This window comes from Amphibalanus amphitrite, unplaced genomic scaffold, assembly GCF_019059575.1.
Source record: "Amphibalanus amphitrite isolate SeventyFive unplaced genomic scaffold, NRLGWU_Aamphi_draft 001717F_arrow, whole genome shotgun sequence".
Lineage (NCBI taxonomy): Eukaryota > Metazoa > Arthropoda > Thecostraca > Balanomorpha > Balanidae > Amphibalanus > Amphibalanus amphitrite.
The window spans coordinates 82,320-104,294 of record NW_024883210.1 but is presented as its reverse complement, the minus strand read 5'-3'; the positions used below and the strand labels follow the sequence as shown (position 1 = coordinate 104,294).

The 21,975-nt window shown below is 48.8% G+C and overlaps 2 protein-coding genes across 6 annotated transcripts; one reads left to right on the top strand and one right to left on the bottom strand.

Annotated features, from left to right (window-relative positions):
* Positions 1-1,910: 1,910 nt before the first annotated feature.
* Positions 1,911-8,907, bottom strand: LOC122374809 (N-acylneuraminate cytidylyltransferase-like). Of its 2 annotated transcripts, XM_043353792.1 has the most exons (6): positions 8,837-8,858; positions 8,043-8,256; positions 7,466-7,618; positions 6,962-7,114; positions 6,233-6,371; positions 1,911-2,951 (listed from the first exon to the last, which is right to left on the bottom strand). In XM_043353792.1, the coding sequence occupies exons 2-6, from the start codon at positions 8,188-8,190 to the stop codon at positions 2,669-2,671; spliced, it is 876 nt and encodes a 291-aa protein (XP_043209727.1). In that variant the 5' UTR covers positions 8,191-8,256; positions 8,837-8,858; the 3' UTR covers positions 1,911-2,668. The 2 variants fall into 2 exon arrangements, 1 of the variants encoding a protein (XP_043209727.1); XR_006255289.1 differs by having other exon boundaries at positions 8,039-8,907.
* Positions 8,908-9,654: 747 nt separating this feature from the next.
* LOC122374814 lies at positions 9,655-21,252 on the top strand. 4 transcript variants are annotated; one of them, XM_043353802.1, is made up of 6 exons: positions 9,655-9,802; positions 16,127-16,473; positions 16,749-16,858; positions 17,064-17,193; positions 17,543-17,696; positions 18,579-21,252. In XM_043353802.1, exons 2-6 carry the CDS (start codon positions 16,184-16,186, stop codon positions 19,173-19,175), a joined length of 1,281 nt encoding a protein of 426 aa, XP_043209737.1. In that variant the 5' UTR covers positions 9,655-9,802; positions 16,127-16,183; the 3' UTR covers positions 19,176-21,252. The 4 variants fall into 4 exon arrangements, with proteins under 4 accessions (XP_043209737.1, XP_043209739.1, XP_043209735.1 ...); XM_043353804.1 differs by having other exon boundaries at positions 9,677-9,736; XM_043353800.1 differs by having other exon boundaries at positions 9,695-9,757.
* Positions 21,253-21,975: the final 723 nt, after the last annotated feature.

The window sequence follows — 21,975 nt, the reverse complement described above, 5'->3', positions numbered from 1 at the left end:
ACTGGAACGGCAAAATTGAGCGAACGGCCGGAACGGCGGGCAATGGGTATATGTTACGTAAAAGGTCATTTCTCGTCAGTCGCCCCCCCCCCCCCCACCCTGACCCGCCCTCTTCCTATCATCTAGTGACGCCCCACAGCTGGTAGGTAACCGACGGACCGACGGGCCGACGGGCCGACGCCGGCTCTGCGGCAGTCTCCGGGGGCAGTCGCGCGCAGCCCAGCTGCCGACTATCGATTTATCGAGCTGACGCCGCCCCTGCCGCACTGCCGGCGCGGCTAGTCAAAGGCAATGGAGTCGGCCGGCAGGGGCGGAGGTAGGAGTATCGACTGGGGAGGGTATAGGATTTGGTGGTAGCCGGCGAACGTCTCGGTAATTCTTATAATATTGCACGCTATTTAAGCGACTACTGACTCGTTACAAACAAACCGAAGGCGAGGCTTACACAATACGCATTTTGGCACGATTCCCAGCACTGAAGGGCGGGAGGAATAACTAGAACATGCCCTCTGACCCCCGATTCCCATTTTTGACTTCAAACTCATGTCCGTTTTATTCCAGTTTCATCAATCAAGTTAGTCTTCCTCTCTGAAATAACATTTTTTCCTATGAATTTAAATCTTCTTGAACTTTCAAGGGACATTTCATGTTGGAAATACGTCTGTTGCCTTCTGTCCCGTCTCTGCCCTCAGCACAGACCGCAGCGCCCAGCAGCCGTCACCACGCGGTCCGACCACGCCGCCCATCCCGTCACCACCGCCGGCGGCCGTCATCGCAGTGGAAGGTTCCCGAGCCGGCCCGGACCACGTGGGCGCCGTCCCGAGCCGACCGTCCGCCGACCGGCGCTCCCCCACCCGGCGGCGGTGGGGAGGGGCGGACAGACGGGAGGGGGGGGGGACGCAGCCAGTCCACGAACCCAGGGGATCACAACTCACTGACGCCAGCCGCAGCCCGGGGATCCAGGGGCTCACAACTCATGGGTCGACTGGCAGATGGTAGACGGTAGAAGGCCATCTGACGGTTGGAGTTTGAAGACCCCCATATGGCGCCGGTTCTTTCCGTTGTTCCGCCATGGAACGATGAACAGCGGGGTGGGGGGGGGGGGGGGGTACATTGGTTAAACATGCTCGTCCATTGCCCAATCCCTCGCCTGCGCAAGCGTGTCTTGTAATCGTCCGTTGACTCCCGAAGCTTCCTCTAGCTTGACCCGTGACCTCTGGTGACCTGTGACTCCAACAGCTGGCCTCTGGCGACCTCACCACCGCCGTGAAATCAAACAGAAACGTACCAAAGGGAGGCAATTTATTTTCATAAATCATAATTGAAACTCACGAGAAACTCGCTATAAAGTAGCGAACTCAATGAACTCAACACTCGCATTATCATGCAATCCTCCTATCAAACATTCAACAGAGTATTTCCCCTGCTTTCCCCGCTCGAGCGGAACACCTTATCAGGGCTATACCCACTACACATGGAGCGTTGATAAGGGAACATTGCACAAACCGCGCTGACGAAGCTTCCCGGATATGAGACACGTTAGGGGGAAAACGGGTCATGTGCCACTGGGGATGATAAGCGACGAACGACATAGGCGGGGCATGGGCGAAATGAGCAGATAAGAGATGCAGTTAGTAATTTTGGGAGACAGCGAAAACCATTTGGAACAAGTAGCAAACACGAGTGTCAACATAAAAATCATAGCCATACCGCCAAAGCGATTCATGAGCATTGGAAGATCAACATCAATTGAAAAACAAACCATTGAAACATGTACAGGCTTTCGCAGCTTTTGTCACAAAACATCGAACATTATTAACACTGCAAATACAATAAACACTACGTCATTACATTACCTTTGGCACTGGGTTCAATCGATCACAAAACCAACCAAACGTATTTTAGAGTTAGGCACACATACACACAAAATAATTACACAAATTCTTGGTCACTTCTGACTAGACGATAAACGACTCCATCTCAGTTTTACTGCTGCTCATAAACCTTATCAGAAACCACACGTGGCAATGCTTCAAGATACCGTTCACACTTTCGCACACAGATTGGACCCACCCGCTCAGCTCGTGACATTTCAATCATGCCGACTCAGTCGCTAGTGCTACAGTCTGACGAAAACCCCATAGAGGCTTACCGAGCAATGCCTCATATGACGTCACCACTAATCCACCGGCCGTTATGAGGCGTCTTATGAAGCCACTGATGACGTCATTGTGGAACTTGTGACGTCAGCTGTCTGAGCAGTAGCGTGATTCAGCACCTTTTAATGAACAGGTCATCGCATTTTAAATAATTAATTTGGTTGCTACCTCCCACCAAGGACCACTGGCCCATTCAAGTCAATGATACAAAATCAATTAAAACGCTGATAATGTACAAACACGCTCAAAAGGTACGGCTGATGAACCCAGGGAATGTCACCGGATACAAAACGTCACTAACACCATGACTAAGGTAAGCTCAACGGCTGAGACAGTCATGCAGTTTGGTAGCCTGAGTCAAAACATTTGGCACTAGAGATTCCCCACGTCATAACTAAGCGACTGGAAAGTCACCCGAGTCCCGAGTCAGTTTCGTCATCTGTGACCCATCGGCTGGATCATGGATCTCGGTAGATCGCTGTGACCCGTTGACCTTTGTAGATGATCACTCATTGTAACTCGCTGACCTCTGTAGCTGACCTCTTGACTGACTCCTCCGCCCCGTCGGCTGACCTCTTGATTGACCCCTTGACCTCCATAGTTCCCTCCTCTGCTCCTATCGACCTGACCTCTACAGTTGACCTCTCCCCTGACCCATCTGACCCATTGACCTCTGTAGTTGACCTCTGTGACCCGGTGAGTGACCGTCGGGCCAGCAGGCGGGCCACCTCCAGGTCTGAGGGCGTGTCGATGTCTATAGCTGTCTCAGGGGGTACTTCCACATACCCCCGCCTGTGGACAGAAGGGAGGGGGGGGGGTGAGTATCCACATCTGTCTCATGGGGCACTTACAATCAGGGTCTGTGGACTGAAGGGGGGAGGGTAACATGCTGACACGAATACAATGTAGAAGACAGGAATAAGGAACACGAAACATTGCTAGGTAAATGAGCGTTCGAAAAAAGGGTAAGTGGATAGAACACTCAAAAGAGGAATCGCCGATTCTATGAAATGGTTAAATCACTTAAACCCCATGGCCAATTGTATTCTTTCAGCAAATTTTGCTGCGCTTTCGATGGTGACCAGTGCTGCCTGCACTATGGACATTGCAAACCCCAAAAATGTCTATCCCAATGCTAAACTCACGATAAATAAGTAAGTGCCCCAAAACGCTAAGGGCTATAAGCTGCATTCAGCATGATAAAAAGCTCAAAGCTCCAGACTGCCAATCTGCAGTCTGCATGCGAAAAGCCGCAGCACTGCCTGCACCATTCCCAACATAAAATACAGCCCCATTTATAGTCAGGCTGACTGCCGTTCCACAGCTATGAGCTGGGTAGTTACAGCGGCCAGCTTTGAGCCCGCAGCGTTCTATGCTGGGTGCGGCAGTCGGCCGCGACGACGGTCGTCCGACCGACCCTGGCACAGGCCTTATATCGACAAAGCAAGAACGTGACCGGGTTTCCATGGGTCCGTCGGCCTGGTACCGGAGGGTGGGGGAAGGGGAGGGGGGGGGGGGGGGCAGGGACATACATGGAGAGAAGGGAACAGTTGGTGCGCTGATGATGGGAGGGGGGGGGGGGGGAGCTAAATAGGCAAAGGTCACGAAGGGAGTCGCACATCGGGATGCAAGTCGAGAGACGATAGAAACTGCATGTTTTTAGCTAATTTATCTCATGACATTGTTGCAAGAGATGTTGGCCGTGTTCAATGCTGTAAGGAAAACACGTCACACAACAGCAAAAAACGTTTTTTATCCGGTTATATTGCCGCATGAAATACATGACACCGAGGTACAAGGATATAGAAATACTTGGTAAGACCCAAGTACAGGGTGGACGAAAAAGGATGGAAACATTTTAAACTCGCAGAAAACATGCAATATTGCATGCAGGTGACTGAAAATGATACCAAACGCGAGTATATTTTGTGGAAATTCATAATGACATCATGCTCAGCTGCTTTCTCTCGTTTTCAGTCTCTCACAGCAAATGTTCAAGGAGACCATCTTCGCGAGACAGGCACAGATCGGACCGCCTGGCGGCTGACGCGATAGCCCGATAACACATGTCCGCTGTTATGACTCGCACAGCCTTGGTGATCGCTCTCTTCAGGCCACAGAGGCCTGCTGTACCTTCTTTGTAGACCTGGCCCTTGAGATGACTCCACAGGAAAAAATCCATAAGGGTCAAGTCAAGTGAGCAGACGGGCCAGTTCCGACTGGCACCGCGGGATATCAGCCGGTCACCAGTGTGGTTCTGTTGTTGTTGTTGTTGTTATTTCCCCGCGGGCCGGCCTACGGCCGGCCGTAGCCCGCAGGCTCTCGGTGGCGGAGGAAGCCGCGGGCCAGCGCCGCCACGGCCCCGCCGTCCCGCAGCCGAGTCGCATCGGGGTGTATATTCCCGAGCAGGCGTAGTCGCATGCCAGTGTGGTTCTCGATCCACTTGAGCATTGTTTTGCTATGTGAGGAGACGCACCGCCTTGCTGGAACCACATGAGGTCCAAGATACTGCCATACGTCGCTTAATCTCACTTCAAGAACTTCTTTAGCGTCGCTTGGTAGGTCAGTCACGTCGCTCCCACCCTCGAACCGAAGTGGAACTGGCCTGTCTGCTCAACCGACCTGACCCTATGGATTTTTTCCTGTAGGGTCATCTCAAGGGTCACCGGTCAGGTCTATAAAGAAGGTTCTGTAAGCTTTAGTGACATGAAGAGAGCGATCACCAAGGCTGTGCGAGTCATACCAGAGGACTTGTGTCGCCGGGCTATCGCGTCAGCCGCCAGGCGGGCCGATCTGTGCCTGTCTCGCAAAGGTGGTCTCCTTGAACATTTGCTGTGAGAGACTGAAAACGAGAGAAAGCAGCTGAACATGATGTCATTATGAATTTACACAAAATGTACTCTCGTTTGGTATCATTTTCAGTCACCTGCATGCCAAATTGCATGTTTTATACGAGTTTAAAATGTTTCCATCCTTTTTGGTCCACCCTGTATTCAGCTGGTACGACCTACCAATTCTATACAACAATTAGCGGCCAGCCCACACATATCCGGCACAGACAAAGACCCACCACCGCCCAGCCCGGTATCAGGGCAACACCGCACCGGAACGCAAAGGCACGTCATACTGGGTAACACACCCAATCAGCGCGTCTGCCCTCCACTGCCACACCAACGCTATGACACACGCTAGCATGTCATTCTCCAACCCCCAGCATGCTTGTCTGTTTTCCTACCTAAACTGGTTTACCAAACCAACAGTACCAGCCAAATTTTGCGTCTGATACCCCTGAACCCGATTACGACACGCGGAAAAAGCTTTGTAAATACAATGCAAAAGCTCCCGCCGGGAGGATCTCTCGTGGAGCAAAGCCCGAATGAACTTGCCAGTTGCTACAGGACCAACCAAACATAGCCAAACCAGATACGTCACACGGCACTTGAGCTTTGACATACAACATATCATTCTATCCATTCCCAATCCCCATCATGTCTTTTCATAGTCTTGTAAGCTGCAATTGTCCTATCAGACCCACAGGGCCTAATCCAACAGAGCCAAAAGCCACCGCACACCACGCCACACAGTCCAAAGTCGACACAGACCGGGGGTGGGTCTGTGTCAGATTACGCCATCGGACACACATGTGCAACAGGACCTCGGTGTTTAGTTTCCGAATATGACCGGAGTTGTCCGGCGATGGTTTGGGAAAGAGGACATATCGTCTGGCAGCGATCGTGACGGGATCATATAGAGGCTGTATCAGTTGTGAGACTTTAGTTATTTAGACGAGGGGTGGATTATCGATATCATTTTCAAATAATCGAAGGATTTGCTCAGTTACATGCCGTGGGCAGGCACAAGCATCCGTACTAAAACGGCTTAAAAATAAATAAATAACGAGATGAAAACCTATCCAGGAATCTCCTGTATACTTAATGAAAACAGATTAAATAATAACGCGAAGTATGAGTTACATGTCCTCGATCGAATAACAAAAGCTCCAAGACAAATCCGCATAAAATCACAGAGCCCCAGACATGCGGCTACAGCAGCGCCCTCTGCACGGCACTGACCTGCCAGCCTGTAGTTGTCGCTCGCTCCGCACGAGGGCAGCACGGGTCACGTAGAAGTTGCCGCTCTCCTGTAGGTGTGAGGGCAGGTCCTGGCGGCGGGGCCGATTGAGGGGGTCGAAATTCACCGGCTCCAGGCCGCCTGAGGGAGAAAACGGTGAGATGTCATTAGGAAAGGGAACGTTATACTATTATTGGGCACAACACAGAGCTACACAACAGCTTCAAGCGCAAAGGGGTACTTATCTGGATTTAGGGGAACGTCGACTACGGTTTTACTGGTAACTATTCGATAGCCCCTCACACACTGAGCAAATGTTTAGTAGCTAGAACTAGATGGCTATTTTTTACAATGCCAACGATCCTATTATAACGCAAAATCACGATTTAGACGTTCGAAATCGCGCTCGAATCGATGTTTCGAACGGACTTCGATCGTCACAGCGTAACGACTAACCGATGAGACGTCACACAAAGCGTAAAGGCAGTGTCTAACGGCGGAATCCCACCCCACCCCTCTCTCCCTCTCTCTCTCTCTCTCTCTCTCTCTCTCTCTCTCTCTCACTCTCCTCTCTCTCTCTCTCTCTCTTTCTCCCCCTCCACCCTCCCTCTCCCTCCCTCTCTCTCTCTCTCTCTCTCTCTCTCTCTCTCTCTCTCTCTCTCTCTCTCTCTCTCTCTCTCTCTCTCTCTCTCTCTCTCTCTCTCTCTCTCTCTCTCTCTCTCTCCCCTCACCATCCTCCGTCTCTCTCCAGATCAGGCCGGGTCGGTGTCGAACCAGTGAGAACACGGAGTCGTAGCTTCCGTCGAGCATCTCCAGAGCCCGGTTGACGTCCTCAGGTCGGGTCAGAGGACTGGTGCATTGGAGAAGCGCCACGGTGCCCACCTCTGTGGGAGGAGGTGGAATGAGTTGACGGACTGGTGAAGAGCTGTAGACATAAGATAGAAGGGTTGTGAAACCCAATGGCATGCAATGTTCAGCCAGCAAAAAACACCAGAAATCAAACCAAGGATAGGGAAAGCCTAACTCACTTTTTTATATAAAAAGCATGCCAGTCTTACAAATCGATTTCTTGTCCTCACCAATCTTAACTGAACCATGTCTTACCCTTGGCCCTACCAAGCTTGAAATAGGTAGTCAGCAAGATATATCCTTTTTACCTAAATTGAGGATGAAGCAGCCCTTGCCATTCAACCCCCCAGCCACTGTTACTGCCTCCTTCCCCAGCAGCCACTGACCAGGCCTATCTCCCAGGAACTCCAGTACAGCAGACAGTGACGAGGCAGTGTCGGTGGAGGTGGCGGCGCTGCGGTGGTGGACGCGGGCACCGGCTGCCTCTGACTCCGCTGCGATCGCGGAGTCATCAGTGGATACCCATACAGAGTCGGCTTCTGTGTGGAGAGATTAGATGGAGATCGGAGATTTTAATGAGAGTTTGGCTGACAGTGATTGATTCGATGGTCGAGTGAGAGGGAGAGGAGTGTGGACTATTATTATCAATTATGCTATCAGTACAAGCACCAAGTTTTTTGTGTGCACTAGTGCAGACCTGTTAGAACTACATGTTCTGTCGAATGGTGATATTTATCTATAAGAAACATTCAACCTTATTCACAGCAGAAAAACAGCATTTTGCAACTACCTGATGCCCAGATAGTTTGAACTTTGAACTACCTACCAGATAACCAGTGGTTTCAGATCTAAGAGGTATACATCAACAAAAGAAGCAACCATCATTATGGCACAATCCTTATGGTAAATAATGTAACAAAAATATACAAAATAAAAAAATACATACTGGAATGCTTTACCTACTTGTCACCATTCGAGCAGTAGAGATACAGTGAGCAATTAGAGATTTGCTCACAAAATGCACCATGTTCTTCCTTGGAATACCTTTGCTTCCACCTCTAGCAAGGATCAGTATGCAAACTTCTGCCATTTTTGTAAAATCTGAGGCCATAGAGGCTTCAGATATCGATTTATCCAAGATTTATCATTTAAATTGCAATAATTATTGCAGGTTAACCTGCATGGCAATTGGCAACAAATGACAGCCAGTCAATAATTGTCAATTCCTGCAAAAGCTTCCCCTTATTCAGCAGCAGACACCTAAAGTGACAGACCAATTTGCCAACTGTTGGTTGACACGTGGTGCACCCAAGGCGATGAGCACCTGCACCTGTTTTTTGGGCCTTGCCTGCACCAATAGTGTGGTTATGGTCAAAGCTGTATATTAGGGTAATGGTGCACACCAAAGCCCCCAAAACAGTGCACTCTTTGCTGTACACTGAAATCTGAATTGAAGAGGCACCGCCGATGTCGATTGTCGTGGTGCATGTGCCAGGGAAAAGCTCTGTGGTGGTTGGGGTGGTTGGAGCGCCAAATGTGTCAATGAAAACTCTGGGGTTTACTGCAATTTTGGGCAGGGACAGCATCAGTGGGGCTGTCCCTCAATTGAAATTAAGTTACGATTTTTGGCCAGTTCTTGACCACCCCTCCTGGCTCCTGCTCCCCCGTTACACTATACCCATTCCCCAACCCCTTGTTACGCTCAGGTTTGGGTTACGCTAATGAAAACCGTAACGTGAAAAAAGGAAAAACTTTACTGTATAGTGTTCTCGTGTTTTTTATGAGATATACTCAAGGCCTCTAGGCCGATATACTGCTCAATTATTGAGCATTGATTTCCTCCGCCCTGCCTCCGCTAGGTATGTGTGTGCTACTTGCGGTCTGGGTTTGTTATGTCGCAGAAGCGTCAGTATTGCAGCCTAAGCAAAATTGATATTGGCCACTAATTCAAACTTTGCATTATTATTACGATTGTAATTACACTTCACAGTTATCCGGTACATAGGTACAGCTAATATGCACTAATCCTATATGTGTAAATAGGATATAACTTGACCGATCACGGACCAACACAGCAAAAGACATTTGAATGTTTATGCGCCATGTGAACATACTTACTGCGGCAGAATAGTAACGTTAAAAAACTTCCAGAACTCTATAAAATTTAAGCAAAAAATAGATTGCAAAAATTGCCATAAAAAAATGACCAAACTTTACCTGAATTAACCTAACCTACTGTTTTTCCCCATCGGGAACTTGGAAACAGTTGCACTAGGCAACTAAAGGTAAATCAAAGAGCAGCCAATGGTAAATCAAATATTTTTAGCCTTCTCCTGAAGCTGGATACACAGCCACTTAGCCTTAAATATATATTTGATTTCAGATTTACCATTGCTTCAAATGACTAATTTTTCCTAAAACAATGCCTACGGCACGGCAATGCCAAGGCTGGCAATGCATACTACGTCCCGAGTAAAAAGCAACACGTTGCTTTACGTTTTGTGCAGCAATTTAGTGCACCTTCATCTCTGATCGTGTAAATAATTGGCGCACGCAAGGCTATCTATGGCGCGCCGCATAAAGCCATTCGCGCTGTTGTTGTTGAAGAGTTAGGGCGGGAAGCCGTTCCAGTTCGCCTTGCTCTTTTAATTCTAAAGGTTGAGGTCGAGAAAGCCACGATGACTATAAATAGAGAAAGCTGTGCTGGTGGATGGGCGTGCCGCGTAAGTTCGTTTTTAGTTAGGAATTTCAGCAATATGACCCGAATCAGAGATTCCAGCACCTTGCATGCAGGGGTGTCGATTTTTCAAAATGGTTGGGGGTGCTCAACCCCTGCACCGGGTGAAAGATTGTAGCTTTGCCATGGGGCACAACCGTATCTACAAGGCATGGTTGTGTATCCCCATAAAGTACTGATAATCCCGGGATTTCCACTAATATTTCCCAAAGGTTGAACGTTCTTCAAAATCATTCTGCTCGTCCTAGTACTTGGCTACCTCATTACATAAACATCTTTCCGAAAAAAACGCGTACATTTGCCGGCAGCTCGGCAGCAGCCCCGGCACCTCTGTAATAAGGTGACAGAAACCGATGACCGCGATTAGCACCGGTGCAGCAGCCCCTGCGGTCGGCAGGGGCGGACATTGCGCGGGAGGCAACGGTATAGCTACGAGGCTCTGGCGTTTATCAGACGATCACAATAATCGCTGAAAAAAATAACAGGTGATTGCATTTCGATATTTATGGGTTTACGATTTTCCTCAGTGGCGTAGCCAGGTGGGCCCGTGAGCCCCCCCCCCCGCCCCATCAGGTTCAGGGGCCCATCGGATTATTCGGGCCTGAGGGGCACTGCGGCACCAATTGGCCACTGAGGGTCCACGTTGGCTATATTTGGACTCAGAAGGGCCCCACAGGGCTCGTAAGAACACCTCATGGGCCCACAAGTACTAACATTAACCCTCGCCCGTAAACGGCGATCTGCCACCTTCGCCCATGCAGGGGGGGGGGGTTGGTGCGACCCCCCCCTTGGCGTTTGAAAACGGAGCGTCGTAGAGCTTAGCGGAAAAGACCAACGGATTGCTCTCGCCGAGATCTCGCGATTGGTGGTATATTTTTTGGTCCTAGGTCAACATTTGACCTACTTTTGACCGGTCAAAGGTCAAATTTTCGGAAAAATAGACTTTTTTCAACTTTCCGCGGCGATTGCGGCAAAACGGTGGGAGATATCGACTTGAAACCTTCACTATCGTGTTCCTTGATCAATTCTCTATCGTTTGGTATGTATTTCGTTTCCCTAGCTCTAAAAATGGCGCGTTGGGAGCGCCGGAAGTCGGCAAGGTCACAGTCGGCGGCAGAAATTCGAAAAATCAAAATTTAAATTTTTGAAATCTGATTGTATTTTTGGATTTGGAAGGTCCATTTCCTCCCTATAGAAGCTAATATTGCTGCATATTCCCATTGAGGTGACAAGAATTAGCAAAATAGTGGTTCGGGCGCTTTTCAAAAATAGTACCGGACGCTGTTCCTCTTGTGACGTCATAGCTCCGTGACCTGACCTGACCCGGTCAAGTTTCTTATACCATATGATAGCCAATACTTGCCCCAACATGCATGGGAAGTTTCATCACGATCCATCAACCGATGTCCGTACCACCGGCAGGAAACCTCGGGCGTTGGCACTCAGTTTGTGAAAATCCGGCCGGAGGCTGTTCCCTTTGTGACGTCATAACTCCGTGACCTGACATGACCCGGTCAATTTTTTTTTATCAAAAGATGCGCAAGGTTTGCCCCATAAGGTACCCAAAATTTGGCGGCGCTGCGCGCCGCCGTTTTTGCACTATTTCTGAAAAACCTCAGGGGGGGGGGTTGCACCAACCCCCCCCTACATGGGCGAGGGTTAAGATCTCCATAAGGGCCCCAAACCAGCCTCTGAGGGCCACTTGCCGGCCTCTGGGGGTCTTAACCGGCCTCTAGGGGGCCAGCTCTAGGAGCTGCACACCCGCCTGTAATGTCCCCACACCCATTTCTCTGAGGGCCCCTATAACGGCGACTGTGAGGGCCCTCACCGGCGCCCCTGAGCGCCACACCGGCGTCTCTGAGGGCCCCACACCCCTAACTCTGAGGCCCTATACCAATGCCTTTAAAACCCCTACATGGGCGGTTCTGAGGGCCCTTGACAGTTACCAGCGACCCTGACGGCCCAACACAGGTGACACGGAGGGTCCCAGCGGCGTCTGAGCGCACCATGCCAGTCTCTGAGAACCCCACAAGGCTCCTGAAGGCACCGGTGACCTCTTGATATCTTCTTGTCGGCCTATGAAGGATCCGTTCCGTAACAGCAGTTCTGAGGGCCCAACGCGCGCCTGTGATGGCCCTAAACCAGTGTCTCTGATAGCCCCCACACCGGCGCCTCCAGTCCGAGGGCCCCACATTGCCATATCTGAGGGCCCCACACTAGTGCCTCTAAAGGCCCTATATCGGCGGCTCTGAGAGCCCAACATCGTAGCTTCTGAAGGCCCCACAAGTGCGCATGTGACGGCCACCCTGCCACCGGTGACATTTGAAGGCCCCACACCGGCGACTCTGAGGGCCCCATCAGCGCCTGAGCCCGTTCCGGTCTCTAAAGATGACCCCACAGGGTTTCTGAAGATACAGTCCACAGCAGAAGTAATGTGGGGTTTCAGTCATGGGTATGTTCTGCTTCTGAAGCTTAGGAACGATTAGCCAGACTACAATGAAACTTTGAATGTAGCTTATATGTATCGTCACCCTTGCAGCTGCAATTTTAGCTATTGACATCTTCTTTTCGATCACTCCGCATTAAACAATCGCCAGTCAAAGCCAATCGTTGAGATTGGTAAAACCCTACATTACTTTAGCGGTGGGCTGTACCACCGGCCTCTGATGACCCTTTGCCGGCCTCTGAGGGCCCGTCGCCGGTCTCTGGAGCCCCCTGCCGGCTTGTAAAGGGTACGCGCCAGCAGCTCTAAGGGTCCGACACCCGTGTACGACGGACCCACACCATCTTTGCAACTTAACGTCTTTTTTCGCCCTTCTTCTTAAATCTAACTTTTCTTTTCTTTACATCTTTATTTCATGCCTTGTAAATTGCGTAATTGTTTTATTTTTAGTAGTGAACTACTGCAGAACAATTATTTTCCTCAAGCAGAGTTAGTGGGAGTTATTGAGGGACAAAACCATTGGGGGTGCCCGGAAAACCATTGGGGGTGCTCATTTGAGCATTGGGGGTGCTGCAGCACCCCCAAAGGTATACAAATCGACACCCATGCTTGCATGGTATTGGTATAGCTGTAAAGTGTGAGGCTCACTGGGCGGTACCTAATTGGCATTGCACGGTTTCACCCAGGGGGGTACGCTCCGGCTGTTTAGCATTATGAAAAATGGTGACAGACGTTTGTGGAGGATTGTCGACGAACTCTTGTTCCGTGAGCAGTACTTACACGCTAGCGGAAAATTCACCAATCAGCGCTCGGCGGTACTCGACGCTGATTGGTCCGACGCTCGTGACGAAATTGCGGGGGACCGCAGTTATTCTCTATGGACCCGAATAGGCTTTTGGATTTCGGAGGGGTTTCTTTAAAATTATATGCTGTTTCGAGCTGTTTTCGAGTTGAAATATATTTCTTATGACTGTTACCTATATAATGGCACCATAAAATCATGATTTTGATAAATATTACCGATGAAATATCGGCCGAAAAGACATGCTGTCATGGTACGGACTGCCCTGCGGCTGATGTGGGGTCCCTAGTGCCAGCGTATGGTAATAATGGGTTGACGAAGGGTTATTGGAGACTCTTAGAGCCCCATCAGCATTCAGTATAGGGTCATCAGAGGCCGGGAACGTCCATCAGGGGCCTGAGTAGGCCTGTCATAGGGGCATACATGACACATCATGGCCCATGGGTCAATGTAGATCCATGGGGCCGTTGAAGGGCCATCATTGTTCAGCGTGGGCTCGCAATTACCTCTGATGGGCATATGCCGTGCCCCGATGGACTAACGCTGGCCCCTGATGAACCATCACCAGCCCCTGATAGGTCTACAAAGCCCACTGCTGGGTCTAAATTGGTCACTGATATGCCCAAATGGGCCACTGAGAAACCCGTACAACATCCCCTGACTGCACCTGCTGGACCAGTGCCGTCCTCTCATGGGCCCACCACAGCTCTTGAATGACCTTTTCAAGTCCCTTGAAGTGCCTTTATTGGCCTAAATGGCCCCTGATTGGCTTATGTGGTCCCTATCGGTCCTATATGGTCCCCATGAGCCCTCAACGTCCCTAGACGGCCTTACATTATATGTCACTGGGCCCTGTTGGGTCAGCACCGGCCCCTGATAGGCTTGCACTGGACCCACCGGGCCTATACCGACCCATGAAGGGCTTATGTCGAGCCCTCATGGGCCTTCGATGACCACACGCCGGCATGTGTGGCCCCATCATCAGCAGTGGTCCGTCTATCCCATGTACTTACGGTCTTTTTGGTCGATGTGACACCGGTAGTATATAGAAATGTTATGATTAAATGTCGTTATTACACAGTCAAAAGTCACAGAAAGAATATCCAAGCTCAAAAATGGCCTCAAACCCAACATAAACTGGTATAAATCCCCTTCAAAAGCCGTAAGTCTATTAAACGCCATAGGGAAATAGCTGCAGTCCCCCGCAATTTCGTCACGAGCATCGGGCCAATCAGCGTTGAGTATTGCCGAACGCTGATTGGTCGATTTCCGCTAGCCTGTAAATGCTGCTTGCGGATATAGTTTTGAACAAAAGAGGGTCGCGGCTACTAATTATCGCTTGTCACCACTTTTTCGTCGGGAGCGTTCTACCTGGTTTATATAGCCTTGGTTTCACCCAAGGCGATAAATACCTTCCACCGTTGGGCGTTGGTCCCACCACAACCACCATTCCTGATTCCACCTCGCTAATTGCTTCCCTTTTTGTAGATTTACTTCTTTTTTGTGACCAAGGAGAGAGTGAGATGCTAGTATATCCAGAGATGTTTTCTAATCGAACCAAACCAAACTTAACCAAACCTGACCTCATAGGCGGCGGAACGTGGAGGGCACTGGGGCACCGTGCCCCCTTTGATTTTGGCATTTTAACATAAGCCCTATGGGCGCTGCATGGAAAGAATGGGACCAAAAGTCGGCAGAGCCCCCCTCAATTGAAGGTGTTCCGCCGCTACTGCCTGACCTAACCGGTAGTCGTAAAGCAGGCTCCCTTTCTCAGTGGCTTGCTCCCGAGGAGCAAGCCACTCCTCGGGAGCACGCCACCGCTCCCTATCCCCGGAGAGGACCGAGAGGACGCCGTTTTGGTGCGCCAGATGGGGCGGGCACTGGGGCCGCTCATTCCAGTATGTGCACCAAATCGGCTGTCTCCACTCCGCGGCGTGCGAGCAGTGCCCAGCATTGCTGGAATTGGGAATTTTGGTCCTGGTCCCGGCCCCCGGGGAATGAAATCTGTCCGGAGAACTGGTCGGTTTTTAGAACACAACAGGAAATTCATATATTTGGCCTACTAAATGTGACAATTGATAAAATGTATTTTCTCAATGCTATTACTGCATGTTTTAGGCGTAGTAATATCAGTTTTTCATCACACAGGCCGGAAATTTAAGAGATTTCAGGTGCCGGAGTATAAATTTGTTAAAGAGCACAAAATCGTTTGAACCCGACTGGGACTGCCCAGACAAGTGGTGCCCACGGCGCGTGGGCGCCGTGTGCCGAAAAGAAGCTGATGTGCCGGAGCTCGTGCCGCTCCGCTGCCTGGCCCTCGCGGGCTTTCGCCAGCCTCGAACGCATCGCTGCGCCGATTTTTGTGGCCCCGGAATTTCGGGCTCCGGCCGTGTTTCACGGCACGACGCTGCAGTGCGCTAAGCGTATTGAGGCGTTAGGTGTCCGTGGAAATAAAAAAACTTGTTAGGACGCTCAAACATGGGAGAGCGTCCAAGGCCCCGGAACGCTTTGCCTGGTTGCTAAAGCCTTGATCGGTAGATATGCACTTGTGCTTTGTATAAAAGTGGCTTAATTTTGGCACAAATCTACCAATTTTCGGCTCAAATCATGCAGAAATAACAGCGCAAAATCGCTTTCGCCGAATTTCGGCGCAAGAGGGTCTCACGGGCGTTCGGCGTAGTGTATAAATGCTTTCTAGTCTGGGTTGTTGGTTAAAGTTTGTAGTTTTTAGGTTGTAGGTTGTAGGTCAGGTCAGGTTAGGTTAGGTTGGTTTTGGTTTGGTTTGGCTTGGTTATACATGGGTATAGCGCATCCTTGGTTGCATAAAGAAGTGCGACGCCTGCTTTACGACTATCGAACAGCTCTCAATCGCATATCTAATTGTTTAAGCCATGTTACCTACATATTCATGCGTGTTGTTCACTGTTCAGGCTGTTGCAAATTGAAATAGCAGTTCAATAGTGAATGGTCTCAATAAGTGTCAAGGATAGGGGGATATGTTTTAGGATTAAAGATGGATCAGGATGCAATGCAACATTAACAGATTCCTTTGATCTTTGTTAAAGATGATTGACTAGCAAGAAGCAACGCACTTTGAAGATTTGTCAGGCACAAGGCGAAGAATGGCCCAAGCACCTCTCAAGGCAGCCTACAGGAGAAGCTCAGGAAGAAGCTCTCCCATTCAGGAAGATGCTCCCCCTTTCCCAAGGGCTCGTAAGAATTCAAATGCCAGCATGGTCTCCGAGGGTTCACCCGCATCACTCCGCAGACAGAGGCAAAACATGCACAGCTTTGAGGGATCGTCCTCAAATTTAAGTCTGCCTTTGCTGTTTATCAAGGAGAAGCTTCAATGGACTGTGTTTTCAGCTGAATACAGAGAGCGACGCCACCTGGACTTTTTGAAAAGCTACAGGTCAGTAGTCCTTTTTTTGCTTTTGCCAGAGCTTAGTTAATAGTTTGTAAAAGGCATACCTTATTACTTCATTTCTCCAGTCTCATGGGAATTCTTGTGTAATATACCACAACATTTAAAATGAGAAGCTTTGTCCAGGGGTCCCTGTGTATCCCTCATAGTTTTTTTCTCGTATATTTCCTAGCTATGCTTCGCTAAAATGTGATGTATACCTTTTTCTTCATGATGTATGCCTCAATCTGAGCTTATTTTGTTCTGAACTCTATTTTTTTCAGGGACGTGCTGGTCATTGATGATGTTGAGAAAAATGCTATCAAAACATTCAAGGAAGTGATCAAACACTGCAAGAAAGAAATGGACGAAGATGTGTGGATTGGAATAAAAAGTAAGGACTTTTCTGTTATTATATTCAATTCACCCAACCTTCTTTTACCCTGCCATGTTGATAGCCACTTCAAAAGGCTTGTATCTTCCCAATACTAATCAAGTGCCAATACAATGTGATGTCTATGTGATCCATTGTCCTTTTAGTTGCTTGATTTCCCTGTGGTGTAATACGTCCCTGACGACACCTCTGTTGTCACCCACAGAGCACGCCGACACTGTCAGCCTGTTCGTGGAGCTGGCCGAGGGCACCCCGTTCGGTCACTACTGGTTCCTGGTCCGGTCGGTCAAATACCGGAGCTCAGACGGGCTGGAGATGCGCATCAGATGCCTCAGGTGCGATATGGGGGCCTCAGGTGGACGATTTTGGCGTGTGTATGGCACAGATGCAGTACAGTGCTTGGGCCAGGAACTGTTGTCATTATGTCTCTATACTTTTATTTGAACCATGTCATTTAACCGTCCTAAGCTCATGGAATGTGCTAATTCAACTATTTCACTTAACTTTCCTAAGTTCATGAAATGTGCATTCGTTGCATTGCAACCAGCCCTTTCCAATGATAGCACGATCTGACCCAATGACCTGTGATTTTAACACCATGATTCTGGAATCAGGATAGCCTGACCCATCTAGCCACGTGTAACAGAACCCCTCACAACCCACCGAAACCACCCCTCCTCTCAGGGAAGTGTGCTCCAGCGACGGACCCACCGCGGACCCGGCGGCACCCGGTGGCGGGCGGCCTCTCACAGAGTGGTCTCGCGATGATCTAGTGCGGTGGATGACCGCCAGAGTGACGGCTTTACCCTGGGGAGAGGCGGCTGCCTTCTGTCGACAGGTGGGTAGAGTATGAGGAGAGAGAGAGAGAGAGGGTGGGTGAGAGAAGCGGAAGGGGGAGATACAAGGTACTCCAATCGAATTCGACGTGGATTGGCTCAATTATTGTAGTTTTGACGAAGCGACGATTGGTTGTGCGTGTGGCGAATAAAGTTTTGCAACTATGACGCATCACGCAAATGGCAATTGTCGTTTGGGGTCATGTTGCATCGTTACTGTCAGAAATACACTTTCATCTCAGCCTATACCATATCATGACCGTAATGAAAATATTGACAAAAATAGCACCTATCGATGATCGTCGTTGGTTGTAGTTCCGAGCATACTTGTTGGTGTAATTCGCTCGTCCACTAGCGTTGGACATGCTGTGGTACCGGACGGTAATGTCCTGATTGTGCACAGCTGTGCGACAATTGTGGTTCAAGATAGTGGCCGGTTTTTACATGGCTTAGTCAGCTAACCGCTTTACTGATAGCTGTTGTGTAGACGGTGGTTCGAGGGGGTGGGTGAACAAATCATCACTGCTGGGTGTCGCCATGTAGCATGTTCGTCGGCTTATTGTGATGTAATATTCTAGACTCCATCGCGTTTATCTTTTATTTCCGAACGCTGCTGCTGACCTCTCTTTTCTGATTCCCTCAGGTGTCTCAGCATTTGTACGCTTTCGCGAGCATTTATTCGTTCGTTCGTTCGTTCATTCGTTCGTTCGTTCGTTCGTTCGTTCGTTCGTTCGCTTCACGCTTGTTTGTGTGTTTGCTCGTTTATCTATCGTTTTTTTCTTCGTTTGCTCGTTCGTATGCTCTTCCCTCGGTTTTGTTTGTCCACCCGTCCTGCCCCGCCCTCTCCGAATGCTAACCCCCCCCCCTCTCATCTCTCCCCGCAGATATTCAGCGTGGCCATGGTGCGCGAGGTCTTCCGCTTCATCACCGTGCTGCTTCTCCTGCTGGTCAACTGCTTCAAGGACGTCCATCTCTGGCTGCTGCGGGCCGTCGACACCGCAGGGGTGTTCGTCCAACGCTGCACGCCTCTGGCCACCGCCCTGCTGCAGTTCTGTCTGAAGATCGTAGGCGGTTTCTACATCCTCCTAGCTCGCGTATGGGTGGATATGCGTCATGGAAGCCCGCCGCCGCCGCCCCCTCCGCCAGGGATGCCGTCGGCTCAGCCACAGAGGGCGCTGATGTATCAGGGAGGTGCGCGAGGGACGCCAGGGAGTGGGCCCTACTGGCAGGGGTCCCCCGGGCCCGGTATGGGCCCAAGAGGGACGCCAGGTATGGGACCTGGTATGGGGCCGGGTATGGGGCCTGGTATGGGACGAGGTATGGGTCCGGGAATGGGACCTGGTATGGGTTATGGTGCTAGTCCCAGTATGAGCCCAGGTATGAGTCCTAGTATGAGTCCTAGTATGAGCCCCAGTATGGCCTCTGGTATGAGCTCCGATAGCCCGGCCAGGTCAGAGACTGAAACTTCAGACATGGGCTGAAACGGGTCTGATTAGGATGCTTTGACCTGCCACAAGAAGACAGCGTTCGGCCATGTTTTGTGCAATGCAGGATCATGTTTGTAAATAATGTTTGTAAAAGTGGTGTCACTGTAGGATATGGGAGGTGGGGGATGTCTTAACCGGCAATATTAACACCAAAGAGTAGGCCGGGTATCGTGGCTGACTTATTATCGTGTTTCTTGAGGATGTATTTAGAAGGCAACTGCCATTGCTGTTATGGGTAGTGATCGCCCGGATTCTGGGTTCTGGGTTGCCATGGTAACGCGATCAGAACGCGGCCAAATTTGTGGCATTAATTTATTTCAGAAACATGAGCAGTTGGTATTCTTATGTGTTTTGGCTATATAGCAAAGTCGCTTTACGAAGGAACTTACCTTAGTTTTTTTTCGGTTTCGTGTATCGTTAAGTTTTATTGAATGTTTATTTGCATGTAGTATAAATCACTAAGGAAGTAAGAAATATAATGATTGTGAGGGTTAGCCAAAGCGCTATGCCAAAATCAATTAAAGTTATTATTGCTTTTTGCATTGTTGTGTGTGCTATCATCGTGGAATTAACTTTTTTTGTTCGCGCTTTTACGTTTTTTGCTTTGTTGACGAAAAACTAAGTTTTTCGGCATTTAACTGTAAATACCTTAGTCGTGCGTATCATGGTACAGGTTAATTTAAGTATGCTCAGCTTTGAGTGGGTTATTTCTATGGTGTCACTACTGACTGGTTATCCCACATGCATTAATGCATGTTTACCCCGTTACAACTCATGGATCAATGTAGCCTTGTCACAGCCTATTCATGATATTACCTTCGGTGGAACCCCTTTGTAGCGGAGCCATATCTCTTAGAAAGGACCAGTCTTTCAAGCCTTATCCCGTACGTAAAAAACGCCCTCTCGTGTAAGCCCTAAGGTGTGCTAGTCTCTTATTAGGTCGGGCTTCCAGCAAGTGAAATGTTGGTATTGTTCGGCATGAAGTGACGTAAGAGATGACGTCATTGTCTGACATGTGACATTATGACTTCAAAAAGTGACTGGTGATGCTAAACGACGAAGTGTGTTTGAGCGTGAAAAATAGGACGTGGCATAACCTCTAGGAACCTATTGCTGATTGAACTATTAAGAAGCAGTGTCTGTAAGATTCTTGTAAGAAGGGTAGCATACCTGTGGTGTTTTTGGATGCCGGAAAACGTGTGTTGGATGTCAGGAATGTCGAAATGTGTGGTAGATGTCTAAATGTGTCGACTGTTGTGTTGGATGTCTGGAAATGTCGACTTGGGTGATTCTGAGGGATATCGGCTGTGTAAGCAAAGTCAGCGATAAATTAGAACAGTGCAAACGCACATTTACGGTGAACGTATTGGGAAAATTGTCCTACTGCATAGCTGAAGCTATGGTTTATGATCGATTATGTGGAGATGTCTATTGAAAGTGTAGATAATTTGCTTTATTGAGGTTATTTTCATGTATAAAATTAGGCAGTACTGTAAAATGCGTATTGATTTTGCTTGGAGATGGGAGATCGTTCTATTTACTAAAACTTTGGTATGATGTGTGCGACTAATGTACAGGTTTCTTTCTTCCGGTGTTTTAGTTTCGTTACTGGTCTTGCTAGTTAGTCGATATAACGTCATCAGTAGCGGTTCTCTATACTGGACAGTCTAGATTCGAAGACAACTTGAGTTTGCCGTAAGTTTCTTGTACTGTTTTTTTTTCTCGGTATGTTTGCTGTATGCGACTTATCGTTGGAAATAGTTTAGTTATGGCTACGTGCGACCTTGTGTGCCCTAACCGTAACATTTGCAGCCACTGCTTCCCTATATTTGTCACGTTTGTTATTGTGCAATTGTAGCATTTACTATGTGAAAATGTGCGACATTATTACAGATTTGTTTAATCGTAAGAGAAATGAGAATTCGCTGGCGAAGAAAAAGGTTTAAATATGTTGCAACTTGCACTCTAAGGGCTTTATGTTTGTGTATGCGCTGTGCTTTATTTACTCCCTATTGTGTGGTAAATTAAAATAAACTTCTGTTGGATTTGACAGGGTCACCGATGAAGTTGATTTTGAGTTTTACTTTGAGTTGAGTCGGAAATACACGCTTTATTTCACCCCACAAGTCGGAAGAAGTAGGTATTTGACGGTCAAATGAAGGAACTGTCAGCAAGCGACAAGTTAAAAAATCAGTGTAACAACGTACCTATAGACAACTTAATACCGCAAAGAAGCAGCCTCGCTTAAAAGCTACCTTGTTCCCATTTGAGCCTGTTAGGTGTAATCGCTAGAAACCATTAAAAATTTCTCATTTTCAGCCGGTACGAAAGCTGTGGTTAGTTCAACCCAAACATTGGTCATTGGTGTCTGGTGAGGCCGAGGGCATGGTGTGGCAAAATTTGTACTTTAGAGCACCACATAGCCATATCCACTATGCGGTTACGCTGCAGCCGTTATATTCATTATCTTGGCTTTTGTAAGCTTCAAGCAGCTACCAAAAATGGGATCGGTGCTTCGTATTTTGGTGATTGATGTGTATTTAATTCTTTCACCCTTTGGGTTTACTCACTGCTCGCTAGATGTCACAAGTAGTGAACGCCTGAAGAGATGCTGCGCCGCACGACAAAGGTGTTTTACTTCTTGCTCAATAGATGGCAGGGTTAAAAACGCCTGTAGGTATACTGTAGGGACAGCAACTGTAGGTAGGTATAGGTAGGTATACTGTTGTGAGGGAAGGGACAGCAACTGTCTTCAAAGAAGTAATGGGTCAAATTTCGTTTTTTTTTCGTGTCT